The sequence below is a fragment of the Crocuta crocuta genome, unplaced genomic scaffold (assembly GCF_008692635.1).
Source record: "Crocuta crocuta isolate KB4526 unplaced genomic scaffold, BGI_CrCroc_1.0 scaffold277, whole genome shotgun sequence".
Classification (NCBI taxonomy): domain Eukaryota; kingdom Metazoa; phylum Chordata; class Mammalia; order Carnivora; family Hyaenidae; genus Crocuta; species Crocuta crocuta.
Genome location: NW_027531912.1, coordinates 188,937 through 213,835, shown reverse-complemented (window position 1 = coordinate 213,835; position 24,899 = coordinate 188,937). Strand labels below are relative to the sequence as shown.

At 36.6% G+C, this 24,899-nt stretch overlaps 1 protein-coding gene across 5 annotated transcripts in view; it reads left to right on the top strand.

Moving 5' to 3' along the window:
- Positions 1-24,899, top strand: part of ZMYM2 (zinc finger MYM-type containing 2) — a 106,537-nt gene that overhangs the window by 69,606 nt on the left and 12,032 nt on the right. For 3 of the 5 annotated variants that reach the window (XM_077774729.1, XM_077774727.1, XM_077774730.1), the window contains 9 exons: positions 5,709-5,874; positions 6,420-6,454; positions 14,207-14,336; positions 15,380-15,495; positions 16,531-16,714; positions 18,455-18,580; positions 20,025-20,119; positions 21,837-22,005; positions 22,255-22,406. In XM_077774729.1, coding sequence (XP_077630855.1) covers positions 5,709-5,874; positions 6,420-6,454; positions 14,207-14,336; positions 15,380-15,495; positions 16,531-16,714; positions 18,455-18,580; positions 20,025-20,119; positions 21,837-22,005; positions 22,255-22,406 — 1,173 coding nt within the window. The remainder of the gene's footprint in view (positions 1-5,708; positions 5,875-6,419; positions 6,455-14,206; positions 14,337-15,379; positions 15,496-16,530; positions 16,715-18,454; positions 18,581-20,024; positions 20,120-21,836; positions 22,006-22,254; positions 22,407-24,899) is intronic. The other 2 variants (XM_077774728.1, XM_077774731.1) reach the window with 1 other exon arrangement.

Below are 24,899 nucleotides of genomic sequence, written 5' to 3'. Positions count from 1 at the left end.
GATACTAACACCCTCTGACATGCATTTCTTTTGTTTTAAACCAGTCTATCATTCCGTTATAGTGGCAGTTTTGAGAACAGTCACTCAAAATGTTACTTTAGTACCTTTAAAACCTCAACTTTAGGGGTGCCTGGGTGGCTCAGTAGGTTGGCCAGCCAACCGGCCCAGGGCATGATCTCGTGGCTTGTGGGTTCGAGCCCCGTGTCAGGCTCTGTGTTGACAGCTCAGAGCCTGGAGCCTGTTTCAGATTCTGTGTCTCCCTCTCTCTCACCCTCCCCTGCTCAGAAGAGGAACAGAAATAAATCATAAAATTTTTTTTTTTTAAACCTTCAACTTTAGCACACATGAACACTCTTCACTGTTTAGGAGGTTTTATTTTTGAAAATTTGTTTTGGATAACCTCAAAACAGTAAAGTGGTCATAGATGGGAGAATTCCATTTTATTCTTACGGTTACCCTTTTGATTATTTATTTTATAGTCTGAGAGGCAAAGTTGTTACCATGTGATAATGATTTCTCTGTTATTTCATTGTACAAATTTCTGCCTAATTGTGAATCCAAGCCTTTAATTTAAAAAAAAATTTTTTTTCGGAGGATTTTGTTTTTTGTTCAAAGGACACTGAAAGTATTTCTGTTTGGCTTCTTTCTTTGAATGAATGAATTCTTGTTTTCTTTTATATTAAAATAGAGAAATCTTTTGGTGGGTTTTTCCTGCCTGTTTTGGGAAAGCAAAGGAGTGTCTTTGGCAAAAGACCACAGTATTCTAGATGTTGCCATTTGTTCCATTTTGCTATTTATTTGAAAGGATTATTGTATCTAATGTTTTTATTTATGCAATGTTTAATGAGGAAATTTTGCTGAGACAGTGCATTTTAGAACGTATAAGAACATGTTAAATAACCAGTTGTAATTATCTGTTTGTTTAATGTCTGTATTCTATACCTTAAACACATTTTTATTATTATTTGTCTTATTTAAAACCCAGCAAAAGTGTGCATAATATGCACTATCACATTATTACGTACTATACTAACCTGAGGAAGAAAGGTGAGAGCGTTTTTGTCATATGGGAGGGATTTTTAAAGCAAGTCATGGTGATTTTTCTATACGATCAGTAGAATTACCAGCTTTGAGATGAAGAAGAGTTGCCCCTCCTCATTCATAACAGGCTTCTCTGTGAAGGCAGCCAGCACTCTCATCAGAGAATCCGTTCGTTCTGTGACTTCCGACTTGAGTCACAGTGTGTTTTCTACACCTTGTTCACTGCTCCCACCCTGTCATCCTGTCAGAAGTGTAGGAAGTTGAGTCCCCACCAGATTATGATTATTTTGACCTTCTTTCCTCTTCCACTTTTTAAATGTAAGAAGTTCAAAAGTTTTAGGTTTTAGTTCTTTAAAAAAATGAGACCCTTTAACAGTCAATCTAGCTTTTATTAGAAAAACGGGTTTTTAAAATGCGTCTCATCAAGGAAACTTTCAAAACAGCTAAATCAATCCAGTTGTTAACTTTTAGTCATGAGCATTTGCTACCTAGCAGAGGAGCACATACGTTGTATTTTCCACCTTCTCTTATCTTTGTGCTTCAATTTGAGAGACTATCTAGAGTATAAGTAACTTTATGTTTTTATTTAAATTAAATTTAAATATTTATAATTCTTGAAATTTTTTGACTTATGTTTGTTTTACTGGACTAGACGTTTGAATGATCTCTTGTTTTTGGCATTACAGTGGTTTACATTTGGATTTAAATAGAAGTGTATTAAATATTGTCTCTTCTAAATTGAAATACATGCAAGCAAAAGATGATCAGAATAAAATTAACATTTTTTTCTTCTCCCAGATAATTCTTTAGAAGGAAGTAGATTTTACTTTTCCTCAAAATAAATGTTTCCAGGCATGTTGTGAAACCAGGTGGGAAGATCGTTCTTTCGATCTCTATAAGTTTAAAATTTGGGGAGAGAAAGGAGTTAGTATTGTAATGGAGTGTGATATATTTAATGAAGTTAATTCAAATGACCTACTTACTGTTTCTCCAGAATACTTCACAATACTTAGTAGAACTAATAATCTTGATTTAAATGTTATTACTTCATATTACAGTTTTTCAACACAGGTTTTCACTTGTTGTCCAAGTCAGTAGTAAATGGTAGGAGTATTAAAGTCTTTAATTTAAATACCCTCTAATAGTATGAAAGTATGATTTATGGGATTTAATCAAATTAATATGTATGTTTTAGTAAATCTTAGTCATAGAAAGAGCTCAATAAAAATAGTGGGTTTTAAAAATTTTGTCTTTTGTGGGGCGCCTGGGTGGCTTAGTCGGTTAAGCGTCCGACTTTCGCTTAGGTCATGATCTCGCGGTTCGTGGGTTCGAGCCCCGCATCGGGCTCTGTGCTGACAGCTAGCTCAGAGCCTGGAGCCTGTTTCAGATTCTGTATCTCCCTCTCTCTCTGACTCTCCCCTGCTCACGCTGTGTCTGTCTCTCTCTCTCTCCTAGAAAAAAACAAAAAAAATTTTTAAAAAAATAAAATAAAATTTTGTCTTTTGTAAAAAAAATTGCTAGAAGTACTAATTTTAAAAGATTATTATTTGTTTCTGAAATAATTTTAGAAAGGGAATATCTTAATATTCTTACTTTAGATCTGCTTTTTGTATAACTGAAGAATTCTTAACACTTGAATGTTCTGCATACAATCATCTCTTTTATCACTGCATTTTTAAAAAGTAAATAATTCTAGTGGACTTAGGAAGATATTGGGAAGTCATAAAAATTATTTTTTTAAATGACTGTAAAATCCCCTATTTCTTTCATATTCATGGACCCTCCCCCCATCCTGTAAAATTAGGTCTGATTGGTGAAATGGGAAACAAGTAGATGGGAAAGTTACAGGGATGTATATGTATTTTGCCCCAAAATTAGAGTTTGAAGCTGCCAGATAATAGGGGACTTCATCCGCATAGGCTGAGTGAATGACCCTTTGTTAGTTATTGAAGGAGAAATTCCTGTCTTAGCTGAGGTGTTGGATTAAGATTTTTGAATTAAGAATTTAGCACCTGCATATTATTTAGGTGGTTTGAACCGGTGACAGTTATCCATTCTCCCCAACCCCCACCCCTTATAACAGATAATCCCTGACTTTTCACAGTGATAGGGAAACCACTAAATAGATGATGAAGTAGTATTTTTTAAGCCAGCAACTTAAGTCATAGTTCAGTTCTTTTGCATAGAAATGTTCAGCTCTTCTAAGAGTTCTCTTCTTTGGTTGGGTGGAAGTGGTTTTGGTAAGGAATGATGGTCAATTTTAACAGTGTTTCCCAATTAGTCATTGTATTTTCAGCTCAATTCCAAACACTTGCACCCAGAATTTGCATGAGTGGCTATAAAAGAAAAAAGCAAATGGAAAAACAGTTGACAACTTTTAAAACTTTGATTATGACATTAAACTTGGAATTAGGATTGAGTACTGCTGTTATCCTTCCGTTCTGAAAATGTGTATACATATTTTGTTTCTATTTGCAAATTGGCATTAATTTTGCTCCTCTTCAGATACAGAGAAATCAAATTCACTTGTTTTGAATCTTCTGGAAGAAAGGAGCTTCAAGTACAAAATCAAAATGTCTAGAATAATAAGACAAAGAAGAGATTTCATTGTTCAGATTCTTTGAGTATAATGTGCTGGGACTTTATGTCCTTGACCTTCTAAATTACTGTGTAAATGGAAGTATTTTAAGAGTTAGCATAGTATATCTGGTGATTTGAAGAAGCTTTACACAGATTGATTTGGATTTTAGATATTAGATTGAAAACCTTCTTGCAGGATTTTACTTAGGATTTGTATTCTCTAGTTACTCATATTAACTCATTTTGTCTTTCCATTGTCTTTATAATTTGATATACTAAGTAAAGCCCAGTTTTTGATTTGGATTGTCTGCCTTGAATCCTGTCTTTGTATTTTTAATGTTTAGCCTTACACACGTCACTTAATCTGTTTGGACTTTCGTTTCCAGCATTGTGGTGAGGATTATAGGGAGTAGATATAACATGCAGGGCTTTTATTTTTCAGGTTCTCAAATGAGGTAGTTGGGCTACAACTTCACTTTTGCTATGTTCCTACACTATTTAGCCTCAGTTAGAATATTAAGCTTTTGATTTCTTCCTTTGTGCTTTGTCTTTGAGTGTAAAGTGTGAAAAAGGAACCAAACACTGAAACTTTTAATACTTCAAAGGTTATTTAAAAGAATAGTTTTTGGGTGGTGACCAGGGATGTTTTTCATTATTGAGTAAAATATGACCTCATTGATAATAAGCGCTAAATATACTGAGTTACCACATAGTATTACCAGCAATATAAATTTGAGCTCACAGTTTTTGGACAAGAGATGTGATATTGGCATCACTTAATAGTCATAATTTATACTACAAATCTTCATTCATTTAACATTTATTCAGCAGGAGAAATACCTGACCTGGAGAAAAAAAAGAGCCTGTGTTCTAACCTTGGGGTATGTTTGTTATATAAGACCTGTTTATCAACCAAATCATTTGTAATAATCCTGACTAGGAATTTTGATATAGCATTTATTCGTAGAACTCATATTGAGACATAAAATGAGAAATTTCAAAACCTACAGTACAAAACTATAGATTATTTAGAGTAATGAGGAAAAACTACATGAGTATTATTAACTTAATATGTATTGGTTTATCAAGACTTCTAAGTTGTTAGTTAAACCAAAGGGTAACTTTAAACATACGGTAATTTATTTCTACTTTAACTGGATCAATTACTTAATTATGTAAAGAGCTGTATTTGAAATTAATCGTTCGTATCTTTTGGTCCACTCATTGATCAAATTGTTAAAACTTAGTGATAATGGGCAAAATTTAGAGAGGTGGGATCACTAAAAAATAAAAATCTGTCTCTTTATTATGGAGTCACCATCATAAGGTTTAACTTTTTATGTATGAATTTTATTTTTATTTGTTTATTTATATTTTTATTTTTGCATAAGAAGTTGTTAGGCTAGTTGGGGTTGAATTGTGTTCATAGAGGTAGGTCAGATTTGTTGTCTTAAAGAATATTTGTTTTTCAATTAAGTATTTTGAGTATTTTAAAACATGAACTTGAAGTTCTTGTTAATAGTTAAATCATTGTATTTAATAAAGCTCTTTAAAATTATTAAACTGTTGAATATACTTCAACTTAACACCCATGATTTTCTCATAAGAGCTTGCTTCAGAATTTTTCTGGTCCTACACAGCTTCTTTAAATTGATTTTTCATGAGCTATCAGTTGAACACAGGAAATCTGTTTAGTAATCAGAGATTTTCAGTGTAATATGATTATAGGAAACTTCTACCAGTATGTCATTAGGGTCCTCAAAATTATTTTAAAATATTAAAATACACTGTACCAATTTGGTCTCCCAATGTTCACTTTTTTGGGCTATCCTGTCTTTGTATTGCTGGTCTTTAACTTCTGGTAAGTATAGAAAGGGATTTTGACAATTAGGTAAAGTGCTACATTTTTTTCACTTTTATTGTGCATTTTATTGTACGCCTATGATTCATATTATCTTTTATCAGAAATTGTTTTATCACATTTGGCAGAATTACTGATAAACTTTTAGAAATCTTTTAAAATATATATCTGATTTTTAAAACTTTCTAATTTGAAATGTCTGATACCTTCCTTTTTTTTTATTAAGGCTGCAAGGTGTGACTGTTGTAAATCTCAAGGAACACTTAAAGAGAGAGTACAGTGGCGTGGGGAAATGAAGCATTTTTGTGATCAACACTGCTTACTGCGTTTCTACTGTCAGCAAAACGAGCCCAACATGACAACTCAGAAAGGACCTGAAAACTTACATTACGGTATGTAATACTTTAGGGAGTAACTTGAAAAACCTGTACAGCAGTGTTTAGTTTCTTAGATCTGAATTCAAAGTAATGATAATGAATAGTTGATTTTGGAGATAGCTTAATAGCAAATTCCATAGTTTGGGGGGAAGTGCCCATATATACTGCTTTTTATTTTATCCTCTTTTAAAAATTTAGTGCTAGTTAAAACAATGCAATTTTTTAATGAAAACATTTTTGGCACATTATATCTGCTGAAAGTAGGTTGGGAGGAGCAATAAAAACACTTTACAAGTTGTGATTTATTGAAGAGTTAAACATAAGAACATGGTATTGACTCCAAAGCAACAAATACTTTCTGAAAGGACAAAATGGGAAAAGGGTTAATTCCATTTGTTAGCTTTGTATTTCAGCTCTCAGATTTTATATTCTTTACTTAAAATAGCTTAAAATGTTTTCTTCATTAACTACTTTTAAAAATCAGTAACATTCAACGAGAAATACAGATTTAGAACCTTGTGAAGAAAGCGTTGTCTTATTTTAAATTTGTTTGTTTTTAGATCAGGGTTGTCAGACGTCCAGAGCCAAAATGACAGTAAGTATTTGCTTAAGTAAAGTACTAAGTGTTGATTTTGTAATGTGGGTGTAAGTAAATAGTCCAATTTATTTATTTTATTTAAAAAAAAATTTTTTTTTTTTTAATGTTTTATTTATTTCTATGAGAGAGAGAGAGACAGCGTGAGCAGGGGAGGGTCAGAGAGAGAGGGAGTCACAGACTCTGAAACAGGCTCCAGGCTCTGGGCTGGCAGTCAGCACAGAGCCCGACGCGGGGCTCGAACCCACGAACCGCGAGATCATGACCTAAGCGAAAGTCGGCCGCTTAACCAACTAAGCCACCCAGGCGCCCCAATAGTCCAATTTAATCTGATCATAATAAAAGAAAGAATTTTACTTTCCTCTGTGGGGACAGTTGAAATATTCAGCTGAATTAATTACCCAGTATTAAAACAAATACTTTCATAAATACTGAGGAATATAAAGGTGAATTAGTTATGGCCTCTCTCCACACTGGGGTAGATAGACATATACATGGTATTTAAGTTGAAGTGCCCGTAATCTTTTTGGCAGCAGCAGTAGTATGTTTGAAATGAGTGAATGGTTGTGTCTGTTCCTGATGGTTGTGAAACAACTTCTCAACAGTTGAGCAGAAGGCTGCTGGGTAGAAAGGGATGGAACGTGGGAGCGGTGTGGTAAGGGCATGCACAACTGTTCATTAGGGCCAAACTTACGGGGGACCCGTGGTGAACTCCAGGGAAATGAGGGTAAAAAGATGGGCTGGGCCAGATTGTTAATGGATTTGAGCATATATTTCTCAAATAGGTATCTGAAGACATATGTCGCAGGCCAGAACTTACGAGTTTTTACATATGAGAAATAACTTTCATTAATATGTCCTGTAGATTTTTTTTCTTTTTTCTTTAGTCTTTTGGTATAATACATCAAATTCTGATTTTATGTTAGCATTTTAAGACTTTAGTAGTTTGAAAGTGGCCATTTATGAGTAATGAATAAAGAGAAGAAATAATGTTTTGCTATACTTTGAAGCACAGTGGGCCTACTCTCTTGTATGCTGAGTAACAATTCTAACCAATGTTTGAATGCAGCAGGTATTTCTGGTATCCTTACGAAAGGGAAACTCCAGGAGCACCTGGGTGGCTCATTCGGTAAAGCGTCCCACTTTGGCTCAGGTCATGATATCGCAGTCTGTGGGTTCAAGCCCCGCATCAGGCTCTGTGCTGACAGCTCAGAGCCTGGAGCCTGTTTCCGATTCTGTGTCTCCCTCTCTCCCTGCCGCTCCCCAGCTTGTGCTCTGTCTCTCTCTGTCTCAAAAATAAATAAATGTTAAAAATTTTTTAAAAAAGAAAAAGAAAGGGAAACTCCATAGGAGTCATTTATTAGCATTATATTAAGCCTCTGGGCTAGTTTTTATCCTGGTAAGAAAGAATCAATCAGTGGTTCTTAGCTCTGGCTACACATTAGAATCACCTGTAGAGTTTTCAGAACTTTTCAATGCCTAGGCCCCAACTCAGAAATTCTATATTTTTGGAAAGTTCTTCAGGTGATTTTAATATGTAACCATAATATAGGCTCACCGACATAGAGGAAAATTTGGAGTTTTTACATTATTCCATTCAGTTTTGTTTTTGATGTCACTAGTTAAGATCCTAGAAAAGTAAGAGTGCTTTCTCCCTTGCTTTCCTCCCCCGTATGGCATCCCCTCTGCCTTGTGGAGAAATACATTTAAAATCAGATAATGTATAAATACTTTGAAGTATTTAGCCAGGTAATACCAGGCACTTTTATCTATGATAAGGAGTATAAGGATGGTCAGTCCCTATTTTGTTAACTTTGTATATCCATAAGGCAACTTCCAGCCTTGTTTCAAAGGGCTTTAAGGTACCCCTTCTACCAGCACAAAATTCAGTACTTTTTTCCCTCTCAGAGCACTTGAACCACAGTATTCTGACAGACAGGATGGCCTAGGGAAGAATAAGTCAGTGTGCTATTGCACCTGTTACCTTTTGTCGTATAAAAGTCCTCTCCCATCCTTTCCTTCTAAGCTTTTGGAATCTTAATTCCTCACCCATACACTTCAAAGGGTGAGAGTTTAGCTGTATAATTTTGGACAAGTCCCTTCACACAAGTTCTCTTTGAATTTCCTTATTTGTAAAATGGGAATGAAGATAGCACCTACTTCGGGATTATCACATAGTAAGTATGAAACACATGGTAGCTGCTATGTTCCAGACTTCCTAACGGCAGTATGTTATAGTACTTAAGAACATAGGTTTTGTTGTTAGATGAATTTACTTGAATCCTGACTTCAGAATTTTTAGCTCTGGCATCTTTACCAGGTTGTTCATTTCTGAGCCTTAGTTTTCTCATCTGTAAAGTGGGAGAGATTAAAAGACTTACTTCTTAGAATGTTTCGAGAATTACATTACTCATTTCGTGAGTTATGTAAATTTGGTGCTTTACATAATTTCTTACTCCATTTGAGCTGATGTAACACAATACCGTAGATGAGATGGCTTACAAACAACAGAAGTTGTCACAGTTCTTCCCAATTAGGCTGGGAGTCTAAAATCAAGTTGCTAGCAGATAACAGTGAGGGCTTGTTTCCAGGTTTATAAATAGCTATCTTTTCACTGTGTCTTCGTATGGTGGAAAGGGGTGAGGAATCTTTAGGGTTTTTTTTTTGTTGTTGTTGTTGTTGTTATTAAGTTTATTTATTTTGAAAGAGAGAGTATTCTCATATTCTCAGTGCGGAACCCAGTGCAGACGTCACATTCTCAGTGTGGAGCCCAATATAGGGCTTGATCTCAGGAAACATGAGATCATGACCTGTGTCAAAATCAAGAGTCAGATGCTTAACAGACTGAGTCACCCAGGTGCCCCAGGATATCTTTTATGAGGGCAACAATCCATTCAGGAGGGCTCTGCTTTCATGACATAATCACCACATAATGGCCACACCTACAAATACCATCACATTGGGTATTAGATTTTAACATATGAATTTTAGGAAGATACAAACATTGTAGCACACAGTCCTTGGAATGAAGCAAATACTCAACAAATGGTAGCTTTTGTCATTATAATTTCATTGTTTTGGGTCCTCCTTCAGTATTATAAATAGATGTAGGTCTTGTTTGTTGACTAGCAGAAAAGAAGCCTTATCAAGTGTAGTTCTTTCCCAGGTGACATAGTTTATTTTTTAATAATTAAAAAAAATTTTTTTAACATTTATTTATTTTTGAGAGACAGAGCATGAGTGGGGGAGGGTTAGGGAGACACAATCTGAAACAGGCTCCAGTCTCCACACTGTCAGCCCAGAGCCCGACACAGGGCTTGAACTCACAAACCGCGAGATCATGACCTGAGCTGAAGTCAGCTGCTTAATTGACTGAGCCACCCAGGTGCCCCTTTAATAATTTTTTTTTTTTGAGTTTTTATTTATGTATGTTGAGAGAAACAGAGCATGAGGCAGGAAGGAGCAGAGAGAGAATTCCAAGTAGTCTCTGCAGAGTCAGCACAGAGCCCAATGTGGGCCTCGAACTCATGAAACTGAGATCATGACCCTAGCTGAAACCAAGAGTCGGACTCTTAGCTGACTGAGCCACTCAGGTGCCCCAGGTGACAGTTTAATTGACATGATGTAATGTTTCTAGACTGACAGGAAGTAAAACATTGAGTAATCTAGGATACATATGATTTTGGACCCCTTGTTCTTATGTGGGGATTCTAGGGTATTTTCCAATTTGGACTAAACTTACCTAGTCTTATTTTACAGTAGATATGCAATAACTGTTTGTTAAATTATTCTTCCCATTTTACAGTTGAGGAAATTGAGACATGAGATTGAGTCACCTGCCTGATATTTTACAGCAATAGTGTTAGAACTAAATTCCCTAGGTTCTTGTTCATAGCTCTTTTTCTTAGCTGATTAATTATGTGGTTTGAAATCTTGGTGAATATAGAATAAGTTCACACTAGTATCAGCCCTGTGGCCAAATGTATTATTTGTAATTTGTGATATATCTATCGTAAACAGTTAAAAAAACTTTTTAAATGTTTATTTATCATTGAGAGACAGAGAGAGAGAGAACGTGATCATGGGAGGGACAGAGAGAGGGGGAGACACAGAATCCAAAGCAGACTCCAGGCTCTGAGCTGTCAGCACAGAGCCCGACGTGGGGCTCAGACCAATGAACCGTGAGATCATGACCTGAGCCGAAGTCAGACATTCAACCAACTGAGCCACCTGGGCGCCCCTGAAAACAATTTTTAAAAAGTTATCTTTCCACACCTTTAAATATGCACAGATAAATTTATTTATTTATTTTTTATTAAAAAAATTTTTTTAATGTTTATTTACTTTTTGAAAGAGAGAGAGAGAGACAGGGCATGAATGGGGGAGGAGACACTGAGAGGAGAAGGTGGCTCCAGGCTGTCAGCACAGAGCCTGATGTGGGGCTTGAACTCACAAATGATGAGATCATGACCTGAGCTGAAGTTAGATGCTTAACCGACTGAGCCACCCAGGTGCCCCCAGATAAATTTATTAAACAGTAATAATGTTTTAAGTACAATTGACCCTCATTCATATTTGCAAATTTGACTGTTCTCTAAGATGTATTTGTAATCCCTAAATCAATACCCATGATGCTTTCAAAGACATGTGCAGAGTGGTGAAAAATGTGAGCTTCCTAAAGTGCATCTTGCCACTGAGGTGGAACAAGGCAAGGCTTTCCTTTCTTGTCAGCTCATCCGGTAAACAAGTGTCTTTTTCATAGTCTAATTAGTACCACCTTTTTCATATTTTGTCGTTTTTATTGGTGATTTTGCTTTATAAAAGATCCCTTAAACATAGTACTAAAATGCTATCTAGTGTTCCTAAGCACAGGAAGGCTGCTCTTTGCCTTACGGAGGAAATAATGTGTGTTCACTCAGTTGACAGTGAGTTTAATGTTCGTGAATCAACAATATGGTACACCCACAAAAAGGAATAAGAAATTCACCAATCTATAGATGAGACAACTCCAAGTGCTAAAATAAAACCTATAGTGCATGGTGAAGCTATGGAAAAGAAGGAACAGTGACTCTATTTATGGATTCATGGACTTAGGACTAATTTAAAAAAAAACAAACAATGAAATGGCATTGTTGTGAGACTTTGAGCTTACGACATGTTTCCCAGGATCAGGAACACGTTATTAAACCCTCCTTGCCTATTGGGGCTGGCTCACACATTTTAAGGAAAAATGGTGTGAAAGATGTTAAGCTTGCAGGCAAGGTGGGTGCGGCAGATCAGGACCAGGATGCTGTGGAAGAAAACCAGCTAAGTAGTAACACAGGAAAAAGGGATGTCCAGACAAGCAGGTTTTCAACACAGATGACTCTGGCTTGCTCTCACAAGGTCAGTGGCGAGTGAACCCATAGAATACAAAGCCCCTCATTTCCAAAGCCTCTGACTTCAAGTCATTTAGAGAGACCATACGACCTTGCTATAGTGTGCCAGTGCCAAGAGTAACTTTATGTGTAAATTCTTCATGGTGCATAGAGCCCCATAGCCATGAACAGTTATAGGGAAAAAAACTGTACGCCAGCCCATCGGAGGTGGGACAAAATACATGGATGGTTATCTAAAATATTCTGGGCTCGGTTCTCTCAAGTGCTTCATCCTAGAGGTTGAATGTGGTGTCCAGAATGAAAACCTTGCCTTTGAGGTTTTTTTACTGGATAATATCCATTGCCTTGAAGAACTCAAAAAGGCCTATCTCAGTGTAGTTCCTTTTATGCCCCCAAACTTTATGTCTCGGTGTACTTAAAGCTTTCAAGGCCTACGTCATGAGAAAGCTTTCGAGGCTCTCAACACCAACAAGGAAACCACCCTGATAGATCACTGGAAGTCAGTCACCATACACACTGTGATTATTTTGCCACAGTGTAGGACAGCATCAAGCAGGCTACTGTAATAATTGTTGGAGAATTCTTTGACCAGACTGCGTTGAAAAATTTCAATCTTTGAAGTGTTACAGAAAATAAAAAGAACAGTGTTAAAAATATAATGGTATTGCACCAAGTAAGTGAAGAAGGCTTTGGGGACATGCAGGAAGAAGATGTGGAGGAAGTTTTCGTAGAGAAGGCAGTAGAGCCCACCGATGAAGACCTGGACAGGATGACCGAGAAAAGCAATCAGATTCAGTGACCAAAGTCAGCCTGAGACTCCCAAGAATTAGTCTTCTAACAGTGGCCACAATATTGGAATGGAATTCAGCCTTGGGAAACAGTCAGTGACCTGAGTGGAAGAATGTGACTCTGCTTGAACAAAGCCTCAAATTTAAGCACCACTGTGTTTGCTCCTTACATCAAGATGCTTAAAAGATTTGAGGTGAGAAAAGTTAAGCAGACAAGGCTGACTTAATGTTTTGAAGCCAGTTTGGGAGGGAGTTGCTGATATTATCAACAAGTTGCAAGAGCCAAACTCTTGAGGTAGAACTGCCAGATGTCACCATGTCACCCTCATCGACTTCTTCCTCTTCTGCAGAATAATTGTCATCAACCTTTCCCTTGGTTTTTATGGGCTCGCCAAAGGTTGAGAGGTTTAACCACACAGTGCACTGCCCCATTGTACATCCTGCAGGTCCGCTAAGAGTAAGATGTTAATGTTTTTATAAAACTTTAAATGTTTAATCTTTGGTTTTTTTCCCCTAGGACTTTATTTGCATTAGTGTACAATATATAGTATGTGTTAACAGGGCTGAGTATGAGTACTGTATGGTATGTGTGTACTGTATCTGTACTGTGTGTGTGTGTACACATCTGAGTTCGTAATCATAGTACAACACACAAAAATGCTATAATCATAATGTGTTATGAAGAATCTGCATATAATTCTTTGTAAGAAATATATATGAAATCAAGGGTGTTTCAACAGAAACAAGGTTATGCGTTGATGTTGTGACCAGAGGCTTGCAGGAACCTCACCTTGTATTTCCTTTTGGAGTAATGGTTTAGTAGTATTCATGGTGACTGTCTAGAACTTAAGCACCTCAAATATTCTGTACCTTTTTTCCTCTATCATCAGGTGGTATGGAGAGCACCTTATGTTTACTCCCTTATGGACAGATCATTAGCTTGTTTTAGATTTTGTGTGTATGTGTGGGGGGTGGTTCTCAATTCTAAATAATGCTACAGTGAACATGGTGAAAACATCTGAGAGACTATTATCTAGAATAAGTTTCTGAAATTGCAGTTGCTGGGATATAAGAATATACAATTTGAAGTTTGATAATATTTTTGGTAATTCTTTTCACCATTTCATTTAACTTTTAAAATTTAGTATATAGATCTATAAGCTATTTATCCAGTACAGGAAACTATTATGTATCAGATGGCCATAATAAATAAGAACTTTTCACTTTCTCAGATAAGTTAAAGAGCCTAATTATTTTCAAAATTCAGGTTAACAGCCTTGCTTTTTTTTCTTTTTACTTAAAGTGACAGTTGTCTGTTTATGGTTTTTTTAAAATCTATGCTGGTGGTATCCATTGAAGGTCACACAGTTCTGTAGAATGAAGGATTACTATGGTTTTGTCTGTAGTTAGGACAGATTCATACTGATCCTTTTAGATTAAGACTATGGTAAACATAATAATAACAATCTAGTTACACTTTTACACTTTTGTGTGTTCCCTCCACATGACCTAGATACTCATTAAACACCAGGAAGTAGTAAAAATTAGAGGCAAAAAATAAAATGTTTCCCTTTGCTTCTCTATAGGGTTCAGCTCCACCTCCTTCTCCAACACCTAACAAAGAGATGAAGAACAAAGCCGTTCTTTGCAAACCTTTAACAATGACGAAAGCTACTTATTGTAAACCTCACATGCAGACCAAATCTTGTCAGACAGGTAACGTAGGAAAATTTGACTTATATACTACCCTATACTTAACACTTCACTTACCGAAATTATGCTCTTCTCAGATTATAGTCTACGGAATGTATTTGCTTGGTAACTTTGTCATTTTCTGTTGATGTTGCTTATCCAATTTTTTTTATTTTTTTATTTATTTTTTTGTTTTTTTATTTATTTTTGAGAGTTAGAGACAGCGTGACCAGGGCAGGGTCAGAGAGAGAGAGTGATACAGAATCGGAAGACAGGCTCCAGGCTCTGAGCTAGCTGTCAGCACAGAGCCTGACGCGGGGCTCGAACCCACGAACCGTGAGATCATGACCTGAGCCAAAGTCGGACGCTTAACCGACTGAGCCACCCAGGCGCCCCTGCTTATCCAATTTTAGCTATTACCTTGAGAATACAGCACAATATTTAAAATCACTAATGAAAATCAATCTGTGTTAAAGGAATATAAATTATGTCACAGGTGAAAAGCTATATTAAAAATTTCCTTGGGGCTAAAATTCACTAAAGTTAACAGCGTTCCCTGTGAGATCATCTCTTTAAGAGTGACCTGTAATGTTAACAGTTCTATTTCCTTGTCAGAATGAGATGAAATAATTCAAATATGTNGTGCCCCCCCCCCCCCCCCACATCCATCAGTCCTCAGTTTTTGTCAGCATTCAAGAGTCTCTCATGGTTTGCCTTTTTTTTTTTTAAATATGTGTTTTTAATGAGATTTAAATGTATCCTTGTTGTTTGATTAGGTAAATATTTTTGCAGGGGTTATGAGGGGGATCTAATAGTACATCTGGAACTATGTAACATTTTAAAAGGATGTTTTCTTTGTATTAAAAAAAAAAGACCTAAATTCTATTTACACTCTTTATTACAGTTACTGTATTTAGTTTTGTTGCTTTTACATTACCTAATTTTGTGGAAACTGGGAATTTCTTTTAAATGGGAACTGAGGCACTTAAATATTTCTCTGCTACCAAATTATTTTAACATTGAGTAATGATACATAAGTGCTACTTAAACGCATTTTGTATTTTTAGATGATAATTGGAAGACAGAATATGTCCCAGTGCCTATTCCTGTGCCCGTGTACATCCCAGTACCTATGCACATGTACAGCCAGAATATTCCTGTTCCTACCACAGTTCCTGTTCCCGTAAGTCAGACTCTGCGTTCTTTTTCAGTAGGAAGTTTATCGGGTGTCAGGTGGGGAGGGCATGTCGTTGTAGCTACTGTGTCAGTGGGGCCAGTAGAGCAGAGTGTTGGGTCTTAACACCAGTTAACTTAGGTTTGGTTGACTTTCTGTCTGTGTTTGCTCTGTGTTCAGTCAAGTAGATGTTCATCCTTAAAGGTGAAGTTTAGCAAATGTCTTCATCTGCTTTATGAATATAGTGTTTTATTTTTTAGTTTGTTTTAGAGAAAAATGTAAAGTTGTAAGATTTAAAACTGAAACACGAATAGAATTTCATATATATTATCATTACAGTATTTTGTCCTAAAACACTTGTAATGCCATGGCTTGGCTGTCTGTTATTGCCCTCTGGGGGCAGAAGTACCTCAGTTATTTTTCTTTAATGTTTATTTTATTTTATTTTATTTTATTTTATTTTATTTTATTTTATTTTATTTTATTTTATTTTATTTTATTTTATTTTTTATTTCTAAGAGAGAGAGAGAGACAGCATGAGCAGGGGAGGGCCAGAGAGAGAGGGAGTCACAGACTGAAACAGGCCCCAGGCTCTGAGCTGGCAGTCAGCACAGAGCCCGACGCGGGGCTCGAACCCACGAACCGCGAGATCATGACCTAAGCGAAAGTCGGACGCTTAACCGACTAAGCCACCCAGGCGCCCCTTTAATGTTTATTTTAAAAAGTAGCTGGCTTATATTCTGGGCTTTCTCTGTTACAGTTGATATCTCAGTTTTGATATGTGGGGGTTTTTTTCCCAAAGCTTTTATCCAGTGTGATATTATAAAGAAGATCGTGTGTTAGAATAATTTTTAATTTGGAAAATTATCTTTTTTTTTAAGAAAAGATTTTGTTTTTAAGTGATCTTCACACCCAACATGGGGCTCAAACTCAGAGCCCTGAGATCAGGAGCTGCATGCTCCACTGGCGGTACCAACCAGGTGCCCCTGGAAAATCATGTTTAAACGTGGAGTAAACTTAACAGTAAATACTTTGGTTAATCAGGTGCCGGTTCCTGTTTTTCTGCCTGCCTCATTGGACAGCAGTGAGAAGATCCCTGCAGCAGTTGAGGAGCTGAAGAGCAAAGTTTCTTCAGATTCTCTCGATGCAGAGCTGCTTACAATGACAGATATGATGGCTGAAGATGAGGGGAAGACAGAAGCTGCCAACATCAACAGTGAGCTGCACTGTATTTCACCTTGTGAATAAGTGTATCCTTGGTTCTCAATAAGTGTTGTAATTGTTAAAGTATGTTCCAGAGCATATCAGGTTTCAACTTGATAGCAGTTGATAGCAGAATGGGGGAGGCATTGCAACAGTGCTTTAAGAGACCCATACTCTAGCTAGCCCCAAACTCTCTTCCCTCAAGCTCGGATTTCAAGCAGGAATTTGAATGGTGCCTGTTGTAATTATAATAGGATTTGACTTCTAAAATTAACTAACTCAGAATATTTCCTGTTTTAATGGACTACCTCAGACACAGAAACAACTTGTAGTAGCCTTTAACAGTGATCCAAACTCTTCTTTTGTAATGGTCATCCCCAATTTGTTTGTGGGCTATACTTTTATTTTTTAATTTTTTTTTTTAATGTTTTATTTATTTCTAGGAGAGATAGAGAGAGAGAGAGAGAGACAGCTTGAGCAGGGGAGGGTCAGAGAGAGAGGGAGTCACAGACTGAAGCAGGCCCCAGGCTCTGAGCTGGCAGTCAGCACAGAGCCCGACGCGGGGCTCGAACCCACGAACTGCGAGATCATGACCTAAGCGAAAGTCGGACGCTTAACCGACTAAGCCACCCAGGCGCCCCGCTTGTGGGCTATACTTGGTAAAGTAATTTGCATTACCTAAACGAGGGCTTATTGTTAGGGCAGTGCTTGCCAAATGGTATATATGATGAGTGTGCCATGGATGATTCTCTTAGAATATTTATTCCTACCCTTATTCCTCTGATAGCACCCAGACTCCAGTTTCAACCATGAGCTGCCTAATTCCCTTTACCCTCGTGTACAATAGAAACACTATAAATTATCTATTTCATAATGTACCCTTGTTTGTGAAGGACTTTGTTACCACCAGTGGTTTTGTTTTTTAAGGAAGATTTTATTTTTTGTTTTTTGTTTTTTAATTTTTTTTAATGTTTTTATTTCTGAGAGAGACAGATACCGCGTGAGCAGGGGAGGGGCAGAGAGAGAAGGAGACACAGAATCCAAAACAGGCTCCAGCCTCTGAGCTGTCAGCCCAGAGCCCGATGTAGGGTTCAAACCCATGAACCGTGAGATCATGACAGCCGAAGTTGGACGCTCAACCGACTGAGCCACCCAAGCACCCCTTTTAAGGAAGATTTTGAAATGGGAAAAATGTCACTGTTAATCTCATAGAAAGGGCATTGTTTTGTGAAACCTTTGTTTTATGTGTGTGTGTGTCTATGTGTTCATGTGTGTGTGTGTCTGTGTTTGTCTTTCTGTCTGCTGTCACCACCCTGAAATGGATCAAATGCATATCTTACTGTGGGTTACAATATAAAAATGTTTGAAAGCAACTGATCAGAACACTAGAAAGCAGTTGTAACGAAATGAATCTAGGATACAATTCAAAAAGAGTGTTGAAAATTGCAGTTATCCACCCTCATTAGCTTATTTTTGGTAAGAGATTGTTTTTAGAAATATTATACATACTGGAATTACTTTACTGTCAAATTAACTTTTGAAGAGGGGCAGTCAGAAACTTAAAGGATTAAAAGTTTCCATGTACTCATGATTATGTAACAATTGTATAGTAGTTTACATTTCAAGATAGCTATATAACTTTTCCTTTCATGACATGTTAATACATGTATCTATTCTTCTTTATATATTGTTTGTATATGTTTTCCAGATTAAATGTACAAACATAGGTGTTTTGATTTCTAATTATATAATGAATTGATTACAGGTGTAATTATTGAAACAGACATAATTGGTTCAGATCTCTTGAAGAACTCTGACCCAGAGACACAGTCCAGTATGCCTGATGTACCTTATGAACCAGATTTGGATATCGAAATAGATTTCCCCAGAGGTACTCAAAATGCTGTATGCTGTTTTATTCTTTCAATGTGAGCTATGGTTATGGAATTTAGTTATGGAGTCATGACTGTGGTTATGATCATTAACCATTTAATGTTCATGTTATTGTCTTTACTGTTTATATTTGTTTTCTGTTTTCTTTTTACCCAAACAAAATGAAACAATTAATTTCTGAAATGAGGCATAGGATTGAATTGAAGGGACTTAAAGAAAATTTCTTAGAGCCTAAAAAAAATCTTTCTCAAAGTAATTCAGTGTAAAAAAACTTTGGAAATAGAGAAAAGGATAAAGAAGTGACTGTTTCTTTTTTTAAATGTACTTAACTGAGTGCTTAACTGACTGAGCCACCCATGTGCCCCTAGTAATGACTGTTTCTTTTTAAATATTTAAATAAAATGTTTTTTTATAAGACTTTGTTCACCTTCAAAGGGAAAAAATTATTTTCAAGTCTTCTGTTATAAAAGAAATGTATTCCATTTTTCATTATTTTCATAATCTATTGATGGCTAATAAGTACACTGAATACAATGTAAAGCATTTTGGGGCACCTGGGTGGCTCAGGGGGTTAAGTTTCTGACTTGACTTCTTCACTGGTAGCGGAGAGTTCTCTTTCTCTCAAAATAAATAAATAAATAATAAATAAATAAATATAAAAAAGAATGTTAATCATTTTATTTTGAGAAAGATTTGGTATGTTGAGACAGATCTGTACTGAGACCATTTGTTAGTTTTTAATTTTTTTAAATCTTTACTTATTTTGAGAGAGAGAGAGAGAGAGAGAGAGAGAGAACATGAGCAGGGGAGGAGTAGAGAGAAAGGGAGAGAGAAAATCCCAAGCAAGCTCCACACTGTCAGTGCAGAGCCTGATGTGGGGCTCAGTCCCATGACCCATGAGATCATGACCTGAGCTGAAACTAAAAGTTGGACACTTAAGCGACTCAGCCACCCAGGTGCTCCTGTATTGAGAACCATTTAGATCTTAGATTTTTTTTTTTTAATTTTTTTTTTTTATTTCTGAGAGAGAGAGAGAGAGACAAACAGCATGAGCAGGGGAGGGTCAGAGAGAGAGGGAGACACAGAATCTGAAGCAGCTCCAGGCTCCCAGCTGTCATCACAGAGCCTGACGCGGGGCTCGAACCCATGAACCGTGAGATCATGACCTGAGCCGAAGTCGGACGCTTAACCAACTGAGCCACCCGGGCGCCCTCATTATACATGTGTTTTATGAGTCTGAGTAGGGTTTATCAGAATTCATAGACAGTTCTCAAATAGAGAATTCAAGGGGGTGGTGGGTGGATTACCCTCCCCTGTAGAACAGGTTACCCCCCGTATATAAGTGTTTGTTTATATTCTGTGATTAGTTCTTTGTTGGCAGTGTTTTTGTAAGCCTGTGCTGTTATATTTGGAAATAAAAGTTCTTTTGATTTGATTGCTAGCTGCTGAGGAACTTGATATGGAAAATGAATTTTTATTACCACCTGTTTTTGGAGAAGAATATGAGGAACAGCCTAGACCTCGATCTAAAAAAAAGGTATAAATTAATACTGTTCTTGCATTCAGCTACTATCTCTTTGTAGTGATACCTCTTTAGTTATAGAGCAAGGATACAGTGACCCACAGCTGTGCCTGAGAATATGGGAAGACCTTTTTTCCCTTAGATGTAAAAAGACTTTAAGAATTAACGTCTAAATAATAAAATAATTTTCTAAGTAATAAAAATGTCTTGTATTTACTTCTAGCCTCATAGAAGAGCAAGTATTATTGCCATTTAATTTTTCTTTTTAATTTTTTAATTTGTTTTTAATGTTTATTCATTTTTTTTAAATGTTTTATTTATTTCTGAGAGAGAGAGACAGCATGAGCAGGGGAGGGTCAGAGAGAGAGAGGGAGACACAGAATCTGAAGCAGGCTTCAGGCTCTGAGCTGTCAGCACAGAGCCCGACGTGAGGCTCGAACTCACAAACCGTGAGATCATGACCTGAGCCGAAGTCAGATGCTTAACCGACTGAGCCACCCAGGCGCCCCTGTTTATTCATTTTTTGAGAGACAGAGAGTGCGGGCACATGTGCACGCAAGTTGGGGAGGGGTAGAGAGAGAGGAGGACAGAAGCAAGTTCAGGGCTCTGAACTGTCAGCACAGAGCTCAACACAGGGCTTGAACTCATGGACCATGCGATCATGACTGCAGCCAAAGTCGGGCACTTAATCCACTGAGCCACACAGGCACCCCAAGTTTTTCTTCTTAATTTTATCCTAACAAAAGGTTGACATATTTGCTAAAAAAGTAAACTCAGCTCTTTGACAAGAATTGAAATTATTTCCTAGGGATCTGTTTTTTCCACTATTATTTCTGCTGAGGCTAATTTGCGAGGTTAAGTTACACCGTTTATAATACCTGGTCTTTTTTTAAGCATGCTAGTATATAGAACGACATGATGGACAGTCTCTTTCAGTGGACCAGATAAATGTTGTTAACATATGATTTTAAAAAGTACTTCATCAACAACTTTACATATTTCTGCTTTAGCAAGATCAAAAGAAACAAAAAGGATGACTTTCACAAATTTTCCCACAAAGAAAGAAAAAAACTGAAAAAGGAGTGAGTACCTACAGTAGACTGAAGTTAGACTTGTGTTTGACACTGTACACAAAAATTAACTCAAAATGGGTTATAGACCTAAATGTAAAAACTAAAATTATAAAAGTCTTAAAAGAAAACATAGGCCTAAATTATCATTACCTTGGGTTAGGCATAGTTCTTCAATAGGATACCAAAAGTACAAGAAACAGAAGGAAAAAATAGGTGAATTAGGTGCACTACATCAGAATTTAAAACTTTTATATAGTAAATAATGCCATCATGAAAGTCAAAGGAGTTGAGTAGTCATTTCCAATAGTTGGAATCAATGAAAAGTTCAATTTCTCTCTTACCTTAATATTTAGAATCTTTTTCAAATTATTAATTTATTAATTATATCTTAATTTTCTTATCAGTGACTCTTCACAGCAAGAGTTATTATGATTTTGTTATACAAAGTGGTTTATGTAGAAATACGACATTTCTGGACATATATTTCAAGTAATTTTATAGGTAGCTATTCTTAGATTTTGGAATACCAGTCGATTCTAAGCATATAAGTAAATGTTATTTCTCTTAATTTGCACTTGTTGAGAGATGGCGTGCATAAAGTCATGAAATAATACAGGTTTCTTTACAAAAAGATTCTACAGTCCTGTTTTACTATGTAGGGAGCCAAGAGAAAGGCTGTATCCGGATACCAGTCTCATGATGATAGTTCTGACAATTCAGAATGCAGCTTTCCCTTCAAGTATACGTATGGCGTGAACGCATGGAAACACTGGGTCAGAACCAGGCAGCTTGATGAAGATCTTCTGGTATTAGATGAGCTAAAATCTCGTAAGTGTTCTGATTTTGCTTGTTTTACACCCTGTTTCAAATTAAGGTTTTTGTTATTAACTACCTTTACTTAAAAAAATGCATAAATGTAGCTTAAAATATTTTAAGTACATTTAAATGTAGCTTTCATTTTACTTTTAAATTCTAATATAGGATAAATCAATTCAGAAAGTTTCTTAATCTTACAAAAGAGGAAGTTTCTTAATCTGAAGAATAAATAATAATTACTAATGTTTTATTTCTCTTTAGCTAAATCGGTAAAGTTGAAAGAGGATCTGCTCTCTCATACCACGGCTGAGCTTAACTATGGGTTAGCCCATTTTGTCAACGAGATCCGACGGCCAAATGGAGAGAGTTATGCACCTGACAGCATCTATTATCTTTGCCTTGGAATACAGGAGGTTAGTAGTTTGATGGCTACTTTTGGATTTAATGTTAATAAGAAAGGTTGTTGTGGTAGGGGTGCCTGGGTGGCTCAGGCGGTCAGGCATTCAAATTTGGCTCACATCATGATCTTGTAGCTCATGGGTTTGAGCCCTATGTCCGGCTCTGTGCTGAGAGCTCAGAGCCTGGAGCCTGCTTCAGATTCTGTGTCTCCCTCTCTCTTTCTCTGCCCCTCCCCGGCTGGCGTGCGCGCTCTCTCTCTCTCTCTCTCTCTCAAAAGTAAACCTTAAAAAAAAAAGGTTGTTGGGGTAGTTTTGGTAGAGAAAAATGTTACATTTTAAGAATATTANAGGAATTTACTCTATTTGAAAATACTAGAATATTATAAAGGATTTTTTTTTTCACCCTTATGTAATGTTTTTATTTCTATAGGGTAGGTTTCCCAAGATAAAAGCTAACAGGTACAGCCAGATTCGTTTCCAACAATGTTACGGCAATTGACAGGCAGCGTGTAAGTTGACCTCCTTCCAGCCTGATGGGAAGGAAACTGTTCTGTTGAAGTTTTTTTTGTTTTGTTTTGTTTTGTTTTTTGTTAGTTNCTCTACCCCACTATTTCCCCCCTTCTTCTCCCCCTTGGTCCCCCGTTAAGTTCCTTCTAATCCTCCTATACGTGCAAGCATATGATAGTTGAACTCTAAAACATATCTAAATTCTAAAACATATCTGGCCTCAGTGGTTCTGGCTCAGGGTTTATAGAGCTGTGTGCTCTCCCACCCACCCCACTCCCTTTTTAACATAAAAAAAATAAAAAGTAGGAAATAGGGGAAACCATCTCAGCTGTCTGGTTTCAAAATAAGTTACTTATTACATAATAAAGACTCTTCTTCAGAGCATTTAGGAATTGTGTCTTATATCATGCTGTCCCTAATGAAGGCACTTGTTGACCTGGATAATTGTCAACAACTAGTACACAATAGATCTGTGTATCCAATTTTCCCCTGCTTTTTATTGTGTGTATGTATTTATTATATGTGTTGTTTCAATGCAGTTCCACTTTTTGGTATGTTTTAGGGTTCTGCATAAAATTTCATTTAAAAATGGCTTCTGCTAGAAATTCAGCTTTAAAAACTAGTATCTAGATAGTATAATTTTAAGTCATAGCATAATAAAAGACAACAAAATTAGAAGTCTCTGTCTTACCCATCTCTATTCCACTCAGTTCACCGCCCTAAAGTCACATACTTTCTGCTCTGTTAGCTCTTTCCTTTCCTCGGACACTACTTCGAATATAGAAATGTAATTGATTTTTGTATCTTTATCTTATATTCTCTATGTACCAATTCATTATTCATTTTGGTAGGTGGTATTAAAGACAGTTTTGCCTCTTTCTTTCCAATTTGCATGTCTTCTTTTTCTTGTCTTATTACATTGGTTAGGGACCTCAGACCTCCCTCCTCCCAACATTGAAAGCAAATGATGAGAACAGAAACCCTCACCTTTTTCTAATTCTTGGGGAAAGATCTTTCACCATTAAGTATGATGTTTCCTGTGGGTTTTTTGTAGTTTCCTGTTACTAGGTCAGGGAAGTTCTTTTCCATTCCTAATTGGCTGAGAATTTTTTTAACCTTTTATTTTATTACTGAGAGTTTTTCTCATAATTGGTTACTGAATTTTGTCAATTGCTTTTCTGCATCTATTGAGATAATCATATGGTTTTTCTCCCTTATTCTATTAATAATGGCATATCAATTAATTTTCAGATATTAAACCAACCTTGAATTTCAGAGAGATACTGCATTTGATCTGATATATTATCTTTTTTATATATTGCTGATTAAACTTGCTAATTTACTGTTAATGACTTTGCAGAGGTTCACTGAGGATACTAGTCCATAGTTTTCTGAAGAGGTCTTTCCCTGGCTTTGGTGATTCCACTCGCCTTATAAAATGAATTGGGAGGTGTTCCTTTCTCCTATTTTCTTTCTTTCTTTCTCTTTCTTTCTTTCTTTCTTTCTCTTTCTTTCTTTCTTTCTTTCTTTCTTTCTTTCTTTCTTTCTTTCTTTCTTTCTTTCTTTCTTTCTTTCTCTCTCCCTCTTTCTTTCTCTCTCTCTTTCTTTCTCTCTCTCTCTTTCTCTCTCTCTCTTTCTTTCTCTCTCTCTCTCTCTCTCTCTTTCTTTTTCTTTCCCCTTCCTTCCTTCCTTCCTTCCTTCCTTCCTTCCTTCCTTCCTTCCTTCCTTCCTTCATGAGCTGGGGAGAGAGAGAATGAGAATCAATCTTAAGCAGGCTCCACAGTGGTGCAGGGCTTGATCCCATGACGCTGAGATCATGACCTGAGCTGAAATCAAGGGTCAGACACTCAACCAGCTGAGCCATACAGGCACTCCCCTTTCTCATATTTTCTGAAATAATTTGTGAGCGTTGGTATTATTCCTTTCTTAAGTGTTTGACAGAATCCAGTGAAGCCATGGATTTGTGTGTGTGTGTGTTGGGGGGGGGGGGAGTTTGGGGTA